This window comes from Papio anubis, chromosome 16 (assembly GCF_008728515.1).
Source record: "Papio anubis isolate 15944 chromosome 16, Panubis1.0, whole genome shotgun sequence".
NCBI lineage: Eukaryota > Metazoa > Chordata > Mammalia > Primates > Cercopithecidae > Papio > Papio anubis.
The window spans coordinates 65,241,448-65,256,634 of record NC_044991.1 but is presented as its reverse complement, the minus strand read 5'-3'; the positions used below and the strand labels follow the sequence as shown (position 1 = coordinate 65,256,634).

The following is a 15,187-nucleotide window of genomic DNA, read 5'->3' as shown; positions in this document are numbered from 1 at the left end:
GCTCCCATCTGTCCTTACCGTAATAGGACACTGAGTTACTGGCTTTGATCATCACAGGGTAGACGAATTTACTCCAAAGTTCACAAAAAAGGAGCTCTCTATCTCCCCCTACTGCCTAGCCTAATATTGAAACAAAAGCTTCTAACCATCTGCACCCTGCAGGGAGGTGCTGCCAAAAACAACAATCTGCCATCGTTTTGGTTTAGCGCTCCCTCAACTGTAGCCAAAGACTTTCTCAAGTTGTTATAACCACAATCAAACAGAAATATGAAGAGTCATAAGGCAATGTTGGAGTCTGAACCATTTCCCCCTTCCCAGCTGTGTTGCCTGAAGTTAGAGGCTCTACTCCTGAGTAGTCATTACAGCCAAGGGGGAGGTGCCAAGTGAGGAGAAACACCAGCAGTTTTAAGTTCATGAGCCAATTTCTCCCCTCCTATCAGAGCAAGAGCATGAGCATGGGTACAGCAAGGGAGGTACTTAGAACCTCGGTGGCAGAGTAGGTTCCTTCACACTTAGAATGCTTTCATGCAACCATTTTATGACCCCATATAAAATGTCATTTCTCTACAAGAATCTTGGAAATTGTTTAAATGATTAAACTTTGGCTACTATTCTGTGTAAGATGTCTTCCTGCTGTTGATGTTGCAGAATCAAAATTCTGAAATCAAAAACAAAAGTACAAATCTGATGAAGTTACCATGTCTGCCTTGGACTCTATCCTGGTCTGCAGCTAACTCTCTCTCTCTCTGTTTCTTCACCAATTCAGAAGTCTGATTATACGATCTCTAAGGTTCTGTCCAGCTCAATAATCCTGCTAATCACTTTACCTAGATATCCAGGTCTCTATGTGTCACTTTACTTTGTAAAGCTGCTGTTGTGACTGTGCCCTGGTGACTTCGTTGAGTCCATACAAGAAATACTCATATCTTCTAGAGGTGGGGGTTAACACTATTGAAAGGTGATATCACTGCCCCCCATCTGTGGTCCTGATACCTAGACAGGGCCTTTATAATATCCAATGCATCAGTAAATGACACTCTCCAAGAGTGTTTTAAAATTCTGCAGCAGAAATTAAAGACTTAAATAAATGTGAAGACATCCCCTGTTCATGAGTTGAGACACTGCTAAAATGGCAATACTGCCCAAAGTGACCTGCAGACTCAATGCATTCCCTAGTAAAACCTCAATTACCTTTTTTGCAGAAATGGAAAAGGTGATTGTTAAATTCACAGGGAATTGCAAGCAATCCTAAATAGCCAAAACAATACTGAAAAAGGACTCTGAGAACTCATACTTCCTGATTTTAAAACTTACTACAAAACAACAGTGATGGAGATAGTGTGGGATCAGCATAGGAAAGACATATACATTAATGGAACAGAATTGAGAATCCAGAAATAAATCAATACATCTATGGCCAATTGATTTTTGACAAGGGTACCAGGCATTCAAATGGAGGAAAGAGTAGTCTTTTCAACAAATGGTGCTGGGACAAACGGATATCTATAGGCAAAAGAATGAAGTTGGTCCCCCCCTACATCACACCACATACAAAAACTAACTCCAAACAGATTAAGAACCTAAATTTAAGAGATAAAATTATAAAACTCCTAGAAGAAAATACAGAAAAAAATTATCATGACCTGGGATTGGCAACAGATTATTAGATGTGACATTAAAAGCATGAGCAACAACAACAACGAAAATAGATGAATTGGAACTCATAAAAATAAAAAACTTTTGCACATCAAAGGATATTATCTAGAAAGTGAAAAGACAACTTATAGGATAAAATATATATGTGATCAAGGTATATTATCCAGAATAAAGAACTCTTACAACTCAAAAAAAGCAAACAACCTAATTTGAAAATGGGCAAAGGAATTGAATACACATTTCTCCAAAAATACATCAACAGCTGACAAGCATACTGAAAGATGATCAGTATCGATACTAATTAGCAAAATGCAAATCAAAACCACAATGAGATAAACCTGCACATTTAGATCATCTAGAATAAAAAGACAGACAACAACAAATGTTGATGAGGATGTGGAGAAACTGGAACCCATGCACATTGCTGGTGGGGATGTAAAATGGTGTAGCTGCTGTGGAAAACAGTCTGATGGTTCCTCAAAATGTTAAACATAGAATTACGACATGACCCAGCAATTCCACTCCTAGATCTATACATACCCAAGAGAAACAAAAAGATATGGCCACAAAAAAACCTCCACGTGACTGTTTATAGCAACACTATTCATAAGAGCCAAAAGGTGGAAACAACTCAAATGTCCATAGACAGGTCATAAACTGTGTCACATCCATACAATAGATTAGTGTTCTACCATAAAAGAGATGAAGTACTGATACATGCTACAACATGGGATGAATCTTGAAAACATCATGCTAAGTGAATGAAGCCAGACACAATTATGTTGTGGAACTTGATACAATACTGTGAATGTACTAAATGCCAACAAAAATCTGTGCACTTTGAAGTGTATGGTTAATTTATGTTATATGAATTTCATCTTAACTAAAATCTGCAGCTTGTAACAAATTTCTCAAGAGCTCTTCCCTGTGTGGCATATCATCTTTGTGTGTGCACCATGTGGCACGTGTGTCAACACAGGACTATCTCCTTTCAATTCTAGATCACTGACAGTCAGACACCACAATCTGAATAAAAATCGCAGTTAAGGCCAGGCAAGGAGGTGCATGCCTGTAATTCCAACACTTTGGAAGGCCAAGGCAGGTGGATCGCCTGAGACCAGGAGTTTGAGACCAGCCTGGCCAACATGGCAAAACCCCATCTCTACTAAAAATACAAAAACTAGCTGGGTGTGGTGGCGTGCACCTGTAGTCCCAGCTACTAGGGAGGTTGAGGCCTGGGAGGCAGTGTGCTGCGATTGCTCTACTGCACTCTAGCCCTGGGCAACAGAGCAAGAGTCTGTCTCAAAAAACAAAAAACAAAAAACAAAACAAACAAACAAAAATCACAGTTAAGAAGGTAAAACTGCAGGTTCCTGACATTTTTTCTTTCCTTAATACTTGTACAAATAGGTTTCTTTCTCACACACACAGACACTCTTCCCCATGCATTGATCATGCTAATGGAACATGTCCATATTATGCTTTATTCACACTGACAAGACAGGAACGCTATCCAACCCACTCAGACTATGTCTTATGAGCTTTGAGCAGACATCTGGGAGTAACGCAGTCACCTCTGTGAACCACAAACAAAGCTTCTCTTTGCTCTGGAAGTGAAGCTGGAAGGCTTTTCTGGTACCTTTGGCCTCTGCCTTTTTGAATGGGCTTTCTTCTATACCCTCCACATTCTCTAACCTCCTCTTTGGGCTGCTATTTATTTGTGCTTCCTTCCACATGCCTTCTTTACCATTTCCAGGTTTTCTTATGCTCATGACAAAAACATTAGCAACAGATTTTCAGCAGCATTCCTTCTACCCTTGCCTGGTGTTTAAGGGCCAACATCACAGGCCAAAGTCAACCATGACACCCAGAAGCAAAAGTCAAAAACAAACAAACAAAAAAAGATGATTATCTCAAAACAAAGCATAATTCTACTTAAAGGAAAAAAGAAAAGTAGCACAAAGGAGAAAACCTACAGAAATTTCTAAAAATGGTTACCTTTCCGAACTAACATATTCTTTACAACCAATCATTAAATCAGATTTGTTAAGTCACTTTTAATGCAAACTAAAAAAAAACCCTTTTCTCCATAGAAAAAGGTTACATCAAGTGATGGATTTCAGTCAAAGAACAAATATTTATTGAAGAACAAATATGTTCCTGGCACTGCGAGAGCACTCAAAGAGCACACAGTCTAGCAAACTTCGGGAGACCTGCTGAAGGCATTATAGTTTCACAAACTGTCCATGATTTGGTAAGTCTCATATTTTTAATAAGCATCTGATCAAATTATTATTAGCATCTTCATTTTTTTCTTGGTCTATTTCAGTGTAGACATAAGTGAGAATATTTTCCTTACTGACAACCTTTCTTGAATTCTACCTTAACCCCTTGTTTGCTGCTGTTTCCCCCTGACTTGAGCATAAGCCCCTTGAGGGGAGAAGTGCACTTTGCCCATCTTTGTAAAACTGGTTGGCACAGACTTTGCTGACTCCCTGAATGAATACATAGCTTCCTAAAGAGCACAGACCTTAATCTCCCCCTGGTGGTCTCCAGCACCTCCTTCCCACATCTGCCTTTGTCCTTCTTCAGATACCGTCTGGTCCAGTCTAACTGCTCCCCATTTATAAACATGCTTCTCTTCTTCAACTGCTAGTTCCTTTTACAAAAAGGTTTTATTGCTTGACGGGAAGTTTGGACTTACTTAAACCACAAACAGAACCACCAACTGCCTCCTTAATCTACATTATGTACAATCAAGTGGTTTGGTTTTATGTTCACCTGTGCTGTTTATGCCAGAATATGATTTCCTGGAGGGAAGAAACACAACCTCCTACTTTGAGTCGTAATTCCCTCTTTTACATCCTAGGCTCTGAATCATCACACGCCCTATCCTGACATGTAGGAACCACTGATGTAAAATTCCCAAGTGAAAGAGAAAAAGATGCTTATTACATAAAGTAAGATACAAAGTTTAAAAGGAAAGCACAAAGAAACCTAAGTATATTAGAGCTTTGGGAAGAAAACAGACTCCCAAGCAAATAACCACTTCTCCAAAGACTTCTGAGAATTCCATGTATGTATACACTGAAGGCAATGAAAGGATTAAAAAATAAAATATTTAATTAGCATTCTGATTTGGCAGTTTTAAAATGGACTGGCTGTGTTACAAAAATGAATGCTAAAAAAGTGGGTATACTTTATGTACTGCCCCATCACACAGACAGACTTTTGGACAATTTGAAGGAATTCACAGTATTCATGCATCTTTCAAGTGGCATACATTTATCAAGTTGGGCCACCACCACAGGGATGTGATGGGACAGGACCAGTCTATTACAGAATGTGAGAAAAATCTTAGGTTCAGGAGAGCAGACTGCTTACATTTTTCGCAAACGTGGATAAAGAAAAGAACTAAAACCATCTCTCAAATCTTATATTGTGAGGTGGGCTGATCACTTGAGGTCAGGAGTTCGAGACCAGCCTGGCCAATATGGTGAATCCCTGTCTCTGCTAAAAATAAAAAACAAAAAAATTAGCCGGGCGTAGTAGTACATGCCTACAATCCCAGCTACCCAGGAGGCTGAGACGGGGGATTGGTTGAGACTGGGAGGTGGAGGTTGCAGTGGGCTGCGATCACGTCACTGCACTCCAACCTGAGTGACAGAGCAAGACTCCATCTCAGAAAAAAACCTTATATTGTATCTAGTCATTTGCTTTCTTTAATGCAGCAAATAGGCTCTATTTTTACAATAAATGGTTCTGCTCATGTGCCTGGGAGACATGGTTTGAGATAAGAACCTTCAGTTCAGACTCTGTACTTTGGTTCCAGTGGTGGGGCCTTCCTGTTCCGCTTCTTCGGCAATGGAATGCCAACACCATTTCACTGAATGAACCAGGCAGAGCAACACAGACTAGAAAGTTACAGGACACATCCAAAGCTCTAATCTGTTTCTCCACCTTCATGCCCTCTCGTGGTGTCCAGCAAACCACTAGTTCTACAAAAACCAGAATGATTCCCCAACAATACACAGAGGAAAGTGCAACTGTGGGGAGGGAAAACAGAACAAAGAGTTAACCAGCTCTACCAACCCGATCTCCTCAAAGACTCTGCCCTCTATGGTTGCTTGCCACGTTCCACCCAACAACAGCTGCTCATGATAATCAATGTCTGACAGATCAGAGAAAGCCCTTAATGTGTCGCCAAGGGGCAGTTCAACAGATGGCATGGTGACTTACAACCAGAATCATTAATTACACTCTCTTATTAGTCCCGGGGCACAGTGCTGAAAATGCTTCCTCAGTGAAAGATGAGCATTTCAGATAAATGACCGTCTGGTACTGCCTGTGAAACTCCCTTTAGGATCTCTGGTCAGTGCCGATGTCTAAATCTAAGCCGTAGGATGTTGACAGCCCTTTCGCATCTTCCACATTCAAGCAGGCTACGAATGTGAAGTTCCTGCTACCACTATGCAACACAGTTCCCAGAATCACTGCAGGTAAGGATACGGTAAAAAGTGCCTGCCACTCATTTCCCCTCAAGTCAGATGACCGTGCTGAAAGGCAAATACAATGATCTCAGCCTCAGAGCTAGCTCAATGTTCCCTCCTTCTGTGCCAGAGCATGTTTCCTGAGCATGGAGGTGACATGGCTCTCCCTGTCCCTTGTCTACTCTGAGAGGGATTTAAGAAGTATTTCTTGAAATACAACATGACCGGCTCTCTAACTCAGAAGTGTCCTCCTTTACAAAACCACTGGCTGCAACTCTTTTCCATATCTCTTGAAAAAAGAAGAGCAGACATTCCTGAAAAAGAAGTGCAGCAGCCCGGGGCAGCAAAAGTTCCCAAACATTCACACTGCTGGCTCTGTTATCCCATGGGACCAAGCACTGAGGGTAAACCACCATGTACTTAACTACGAAGCCAAACAAGTGTATAGGGAGGAAATGTTTCTGAACTCCCTCCCCAAGGTCACTTGGACTAATGTCCTCAACCCAGGGTAGAAATGAGTTCTTCCTCCACAGTTTGAGAACTGTGCTATATAAATACTACTGTGAAATTTAAGAGCTGACTACAGATAGATCTTGGAGGCAGACAACTTCTCAGCCACAGCATGGATACAAGTCAGAAATAAACCTCCAAATGGCCGGGCGCAGTGGCTCACACCTGTAATCCCAGCATTCTGGGCTGAGACGGGCGGATCACGAGGTCAGGAGATCGAGACCATCCTGGCTAACATGGTGAAATCCTGTCTCTACTAAAAATACAAAAGATTAGCCGGGCGTGGTGGTGGACGCCTGTAGTCCCAGCTACTCAGGAGGCTGAGGCAGGAGAATGGCGTGAACCCGGGAGGTGGAGGTGGCAGTGAGCCAAGATCGTACCACTGCACTCCAGCCTGGGCGACAGCGAGACTCCATCTCAAAAAAAAAAAAAAAAACCACACACACACAAAAAACAAAACAAAAACAAAAAAAACCTTCCAAATGACTTAAAAGAAATGTTTTTCAGCACTTCCCAACTACCACCAAACATACTCTTTGGTTTTCACTGATTCGCTATTGTTTTTGTACCTCAATTTATAATTTTTTTAAACATGAGTTCAAACAAAAGCAGTATTAAGATCCTAAGGCTGTGATTAAGAGTTCACTGTTTGTTTCCTACAATCCAGTTTGTTCTGTCCTGGACATATAAGAACATGACTTCAATTTTTAACTGTGCTCAAATAACTACAGTATCTGATGGATATTCAGAATTCACATCATGAATTTTTAAACGATAAAAATGTTGTTAATTAAAGCATAATAAAAACCTCCTAATGTGGGCTACAGGAAGGGAAACGTGGGCAGTCTGGGTCTGCCTTTTAATGGACTCACCTCTAGCTTTTTCTCCTTCTCGGACAAAACATCTTTCTGATTCTGGGTATACTCCACCAACATCCGAGCCAGCTGGCGACGGTCCTCCAGCTCTGCCGCCAGGCGCCCGTTATATTCTGCTAGTAACAGACATGCTTCATCTACTGTTTTTGAAAGACGTTCAGCTGCCTCTTTGTCTAAGTACAAATGAGATCAAAAAATAGAGAAAATATACAAATCACATAGGTATGATTACAAACATTTCTGGGGGAGGTTAACGGTTTCTCTCCCAATATACAGAGTCTAAGAATAAGCCAGAACCTGTGGACAAACAATGAGTTGACTGATCAAGAAATCCAAAGGTATTCACTCTGTCAACAAGACAGGACACTACTCAATTACCCGAGGTAAGGAAGTGGTACAGGGGAGGAATCCGGCAAAGGCTTTCTTTTTTTTTTTTTTTTTTTGAGGCGGAGTCTCACTCTGTCGCCCAGGCTGGAGTGCAGTGGCCGGATCTCAGCTCACTGCAAGCTCCGCCTCCCAGGGTTACGCCATTCTCCTGCCTCAGCCTCCGGAGTAGCTGGGACTACAGGCGCCCGCCACCTCGCCCGGCTAGATTTTTGTATTTTTTAGTAGAGACGGGGTTTCACCGTGTTAGCCAGGATGGTCTTGATCTCCTGACCTCGTGATCCGCCCGTCTCGGCCTCCCAAAGTGCTGGGATTACAGGCTTGAGCCACCGCGCCCGGCCCGGCAAAGGCTTTCTAAATGCCTGTTCCTGCAAAAGCTCTCCAGACAAAACAAGCAGAAAGAGATATTGAAGATCATCCGTGAAAAAATCGTTCCTTGCCTCTGAGAATTTCAAGTGCTTTCATTTATATTACAGTTGGCCCCCTATATCTGTGGGTTCTGTATCTGTGGATTAACCAACCATAAATGGAAAATACTCAGACCAAAGAACCCCACAAACCAATAAAAATAATGATTAAAAACCCACAATTTAAAAAATACAGAATAACAACTATTAACACAGCATTTACATTGCATTAGCTATGATAAGTAATCTAGAGAGTATTTAAAGTATATGGGAAGATGTTCGTTGGTTATAGACAAATCCGACACCATTTTATTTAAGGGCTGTGAGCAACCTTGGATTTTGGTATTCTCAGAAGGTCTTGGAACCAAACCCCCATGGATATGGAGGGACAACCGTATTTCATTAAGTAGTCTTTTTACTTTCCACTGGAATAAAAAATAGCGTGCACTTTATTTCTTGGGTGTGGGAACTAAGACCTCCTCCCCGCCAAAAAAAACCCCTACATGACAGGTTTCAATATGCAGTCAGCTAAGATGCTGGGACTCGAAGCCAGATCTCTAAAATGATCTATAGTACTCTATCTCTTAAACTATGTAAGCCTTGGACCTGGGGATGAATTTCTTCCTACATGCAACAAAATGTAAAGTCTGATAAGAAGGAGGTCTGTAAATGTTTCTGAACATGACTCACAGCAGAAATACACTTATGTAAACACAAAGAAAAATGAAAGCAGTGTTTCATAAAATACCCATATACCCATTCTTACTATGTGTGCTCTATCTTCTATTTTATTCCTTTTCTTTTTTTTTTTTTTTTTTTTTTTTTGAGACGGCGTCTTGCTCTGTTGCCCAGGTTGGAGTGCAGTGGCATGATCTCGGCTCACTGCAAGCTGCACCTCCCAGGTTCAAGCCATTCTCCTGCCTACACCTCCCGAGTAGCTGGGACTATGGGCGCCCGCCACCACGCCCATCTAATTTTTTTGTATTTTTAGTAGAGACGAGGTTTCCCTGTTAGCCAGGATGGCTTTATTCCATTTTTTAAAAACTGTTGGTCATTAGCTACCAGACTGATTTCATATCCAATTAATGGGTTGTAACTCATGTTTGGGGATGGAAAAACGTTAAGAAAGGGTATTACTGGGAAGAAGTGATGAACAAAGGAGGATCTGCATTTACAAAGAATTGACATAATTAATTACCTGTGGGTGGTGGTGAGATTGGAATTTTAAATATGTATACCTCATTTTTAAAAGGCCTAAATGGATCAAAACAGTAGTTTGGTGCTTTGAAACAAAGGGCACCAGAGACTCCCGCAGTACCATGGGACAGTTCCATGACACTCCCTATGGATACAGGCTGTCAGAGGGGAGAGCTCGCATTCTCCTGGGGAACTAGGATTTCAGAATTCCCAACACAGTAGCTCTGGCAAACAGCCATGTGGCTTTTAGATGCTTTCTTAATGTGAACATTGCAAGAGGAACTGCTGAAGGATTCCAGATTGGGTGCGATGCCAAAGATTAGGCACCTCTACCCTCCTCAGCGATGGGAAACAAAAGAATGTCCTTGGTGAAAGGGAAGAAGTGAGCCGAATGGAGCACAAAGGAAAGAGATCACCTCATTCACAGAGGATAAAGGACCACCAAACTTCTCCCAGCTCAGTGGCTCATTCCATGAGCAAGCTCCTGGGGTGGTTAGGTTGGTTTTAGTTTTGTTATTGCTTGACTGATCATTTTTTAAAAATGGTTAATTCACTAAGATGTTTAGGTGCCTGTGGCAAAAAATGGCAAATACTAATTTTTAAGATTAAAAAGAAAATCAATTCGCAGCCTCAAGAACTTTTACAAAGGAAATAATTCATTTACACAAATAATTACAACCCAGAAAAGTAACTTATAATAATTTAGTGAGTTACACAAAATATGCAGTGAAAATGCAGAAGCCAGATGCTCACTTCAGGGGACCTACCCACGTTGTCCGCACGCTCCCTGCTCTCCTTCACCCATCAGAGTGGCAAGTGCCTCTTTCAGCCAGTCCTCCAAGCGGCATGCGCATCCCATTTCCTCTCATCCCATTTCCTCTCGTTTCCTCAAAGACTCAACTTCTGCAGCCGTCCCATGTCTTCCCTACCTCAGCAAATTCTCTCTCTCCCTCCTGAAGAACACCACCAGCACACAAACCTGCTGCCATGTATTCCACCCACATACCACTATCCCACTACTGACCTGCTTCCCTGCTCCCCCTTGGAGCTAAACTCTTTTCAGAGAAGTGTAGCCACCTGCTCTCCTCCTGAGCCCACCCCAACCGGGCTTTATGCCCACCAATCCTCTGCTCAAAACCTTCCAATTGGTTTAACAAATTTGAGTTCTTATAACTAGGCTCTTAGAAATGGTAGAGAATAAAAAGGACAAAAACTTTCGGCCCTCAAATTTATATTATCAGGTAGGAAGAGAATCAATATACAATATTATGCTTACTTATCAGCTGAAGAGAACTACAGAGAAAAATAAGGCAGAGGAGAAAGAGTAGGGCACTGGAAGCGGAGGGGGATCAACATTTTCAAAAAGGTGGCCAGGGTAAGCTTCGCTAAGGTGATACATAAACAAAGGCCTAAGAAAATGAGAACCAGCTTCGTAACTATCTGGGAGAAACATTTCAGACAGGGGACAAGTACAAAGGCCCTAAGAGGAAAGAGTGACTGGCGAGGAACCCATATGACTTGAGCAGTGAGTGAGGGGAAAATAGTCAAAGTCTATGTGGTAACAGAGGCCAGTGAAAGACTGGCTTTAAAGCTGGGCAGGGGGCTCATTTCTGTAATCCCAGTGTTTTGGGAGGCTAGGATAGGAAGATTGCTTGAGCCCAGGAGTTTGAGGTTACAACGAGCTATGATCAGGCCGTTGCACTCCAGCCTGGGCGACAGAATGAGACTCTTATCTCAAAAAAAAAAAAAAAAAAAAAAAGGCTCTGGCTTTTACTTTGGTGATGGGGAGAGTCATGGGGGTGTTGTGTGGAGCAGGAGACATGATCTGACTTCTACTGAAGAGGATCACTCTGGTTACTATGTTGAGAGTAGAATGATGGCTGAGCAAGAGGAACAATGACGCAGCACGACCAACTGGGAGGCTACTGCAATAAATCAACTGAACATGGCAGAGACCTGGACCAGGGAGCAGTGGTAGAGGCGGTGACAAAGTATCAGATGCTGGTTTTGGTCCCAATCAACAGGAATGATGAGAGCCATTTACTGAGATGGGGACGACCATGAGTGAAACAAGTTTTAGAGGAAAAGTCAGAAGTTCAGTTTGGGGCAGAGTAAGCCTAAAATGCCTATCAAGATATCCAACTAATAAAACCGAGTAGGAGGTTGGATATATGGGTCTCAAGTTCAAGGTGGAAGGGTCAACGCTAGAGATGTAAATTAGGAAATCATCAGCAGAAAAACTCTTATTTATAGTCATGAAATTGGGTGAGAATGGCTGCCAGTGAAACCAGCTAAAGAAGGGGGCTAATATGAAGAGGTCAAGGAAGAGTGAAGAAACCAGCAAGGAGGCTGAAAAGACACAGAGAGGAGGAAAGCTAGAACAATGTAGGGTCCTAGTTCCTACTGCTACTGTAGCAAATTACCACAAATTTAGTAGCTTAGAATATCACCAATTAATTATCTTATGCCTTATCACGGCTGCTTCCTCCACCTTCAAACCACACTGCTCCAACCTCTGGTTCCACGGTAATACCCCCTTCTCATTCCCCCTCTACCACCTTCCTCTTACAAGGACCCTGTGATTACACTGGGCCCTCTTATAAATAATCCAGGGTAATCTCCCCATCTCAAGATATTTAATCACATCTGCAAAGTCCCTTGGCCATATAAGATTACATACACACAGGTTCTGTGGATTAAAACATGGACATTTGCGGGGTAGGGAGTCAGGAGGCATTATTCCAACTACTACACCAAGTGAAGAAAGTATTTTCAGGAAGAAGAAATAATCTACTGGGCCAAATACTACTGGGGTGAAGTTAAGATGGGGGCAGAGAATCCACCACTGAGTCTAGCAACAAGGAAGTCATCAGCAACTGGGAGGACAGGAAGTGGAGAGAGAGCACAGGCAATCCATTCAGGTGGTTTGGCTAAAAAGAACAGAGAAATGAGGCAGTAGCTAGAGGAAGATATGGGGTCAAGAAAAACATCTTCCCATGTGGGGGAAACTTTCATGTTTTTATGCTATTGAGAATGATCCAGTAAAGAGTAAAAAATGGAAAATGCAGGAGAAAAGGGGAGCACTGTTGGAGCAATGGCCTTGGCTAGATGAGAAGGAGCAGATCTAATACACAGAGAGGCGGGTTTAGAAAACAGCATGTCCATGCAGAGAAATAGGAGGAAAAGTCAACTCAGACATGTTAGTTTTCCCCAGCCACATTCCACTGCACAGGTACGGGAAAGGAAGAGACAAAAAGCTAAATTTATGAATGGTGGTTGCCAGGTGATACAGGAAGTGAAAAATGATGAGTTATTGTTTAATGGGTATAGAGTTTCAGTTCGGCAAGATGAAAAGAATTCTGGAAACTGGTTGTATAACAATGTGAGAATACTCAGCACAACTAAACTGCACACCTTTATGTTATATGTAGCTTACCATTTTATATGTAGTTTATTTTGTATGTAATTTACCACAATCAAAAATCAAAATAAAACAAATATTTTAAAAGGAAGTTACATGAGACCTTTAGGTCAGTGAAATAGAGAAATGAAATTACATACATGGCTAGCTTTACATTAACTTGCTTGCAATTTTTGCAGATTATGATTTTGATAGTAAGAATAAATGAAGTAGTCCTTTTAGTAATAAGTATTTTTAAAATGTGATTTAACCTGTTTAGGTATTTTGCCAGGAAACTACACTGAAGGGAGAAAGAGAAGAAAATGGGTTGAAGGTGTGCGTGAGGAAGTGAAGACCACTCCAATCTGAGTAAAGAAGAAAATGAGGACTTGAGGGCCAGCAAGAAGTAGGGGGGATCAAGAGACTGCAGGTCCCAGTGGGGTGAATTGCCGGGGTACGGAAGCAGAGTGAGGAGCTAAGATGCTTCTTGCGTGACTCAGAAGGCCTCCGAGCAGTGTTCTCCAACCCAGTACACCCACTGCCTGAGGTCTTTCCCTGTGCTGCTTCCTCTGCCTGGTGGCGCTTCCTTCCCTTGGATATCCTCATGGCTTGCTTCCTAATTTTTCGGGTCTCTGCTCAAGGTCATCTCATCAGAAAGGCTTTCCCCAAGTACCTTTAAAATACTATTAATATCGCCCTCAATCATTCTCCGCTCCCACCGCCCTGCTTTATTTTTCTTCTTGACACTTCACTTGAGGGGATATAGGTGGGCCTCAAATATTTGTTGAGGGAAATATTTCACCAGTGACCTTTATTTCCTTTAGATAGATATGGAATAAGTTAGGGAAGCAGCCAAGTCAAGGGACTGAAGTGGGAAAATGGTGGCCTGAGATAAAGCTTTGGATTCAAAAGACAGTGGAATGAAAGGTCTGAGTTTTTGTAAGGGGAGGAACATAGGCTTTTCAGCCTAGGTTAGAATCCCAAGATCCACTACTTGTATGACCTTGGGCAAGACACCTATCTTCTCAAAGCCTCAATGTCCTATGCAATATGGAGACACACATTCAGTCATCTCCAAAGACTATCACAAAGAACAGAAGTACGGGTGCAAAGCATACTGTCAAGATTAGTTCATGCTTCATTCCTTCCTTTCAGTTTCTCACGCAGAAAGCAGGAATCGTGTCAACTGCCCCTCCCTGTTTAACTAGGGAGGTCACGATTAGGGCAAAATGACATGTCTAACACACACCTAAAATTCCTGGCATTGAAGGTACTATCATCTGCAGGGCTTGTCAGAGAGCTGGGTACAAATCACACAGCCCTGAATCATATTTTTTTTTTCTTTTAGTAAGAGGGTTATGAGTCTAATAGACAGAATAATACCTAATCTCCCCCCACCCACCCCACACGCACACAATTTGTACTATGTTTTTAACAGACCTTATTTAGAGAGCCACAGGTTTTGGTACACCAGCATTTTTGCAATAATTCCTAGAATCACTATTCAAGCTCTGACTATTTCAAGTTTCTTTGTTCACCATGTGAGTTATGTTTGCAAATCCCAAGATGGTAGAGCATCCAACACAACATGGAAAGTAGTCTATACCCGCAGACATAAGTATGGCCTAGGGTTAGTTGCATTAGTTATGTCACTCTTTCCTCACCTTTCACCCAAACTCTACCTTCTCACCTGTTATTTTTTCCAATAAAGAAACATCTTGCACTTCCTGGGGCAGAGAAGCAATTTTCTGTCGGACAGTAGCATCCCCTGATGCGGCATTTTCCAGATCCTGCAAAGCTTTGATTAGTTCCTCAGTCTGTAAAATGAAAACACAAACAACACAATCCATTAAGACATGGGGTTTAAAGAAAATTAGTTGGAGTTAAATGAGGTGGAGGCAAATTCTAAAAACAGTCATTCCTGCCATTTCTTAAAAAAAAACTGTTCTTAGCCCCAGAGCTTACAAGCAAGTTAATGTCATGGATTCTAAGAAAATCTACAAAATTAGTTATCTAAGTCCATGGCAGGACATGAATGAAATTCTGAATAATTATTATTATTTTTTAATTCTAAAAGAACATGTTTTTGGCAATTCAGAACAATGAAGTTTGTATTGCTTAATTTCAAATGATGTATCATTTCCAGTATAGAATAAAGGTATAAATATCAGATGTTAACAGTTGTGTGTTGTGGCCAGGTGTGGTGGCTCACACCTGTAATCCTAGCACTTTGGGAAGCCAAGGCAGGAGGATCACTTGAGCCCAGGA

At 41.7% G+C, this 15,187-nt stretch overlaps 1 protein-coding gene and 1 long non-coding RNA gene across 2 annotated transcripts in view; one reads left to right on the top strand and one right to left on the bottom strand.

Moving 5' to 3' along the window:
* Positions 1-15,187, bottom strand: part of RPRD1B (regulation of nuclear pre-mRNA domain containing 1B) — a 58,214-nt gene that overhangs the window by 17,830 nt on the left and 25,197 nt on the right. The window contains exons 5-6 of the mRNA XM_003904758.4: positions 14,610-14,736; positions 7,529-7,704 (exon numbers count right to left, since the gene is read on the bottom strand). Of these exons, the coding sequence (XP_003904807.1) occupies positions 7,529-7,704; positions 14,610-14,736 (303 nt within the window). The remainder of the gene's footprint in view (positions 1-7,528; positions 7,705-14,609; positions 14,737-15,187) is intronic.
* Positions 3,830-13,342, top strand: LOC116270807. The gene is made up of 3 exons (XR_004179071.1): positions 3,830-3,910; positions 7,808-7,914; positions 13,200-13,342. It is a non-coding gene; the product is annotated as an uncharacterized LOC116270807 (long non-coding RNA).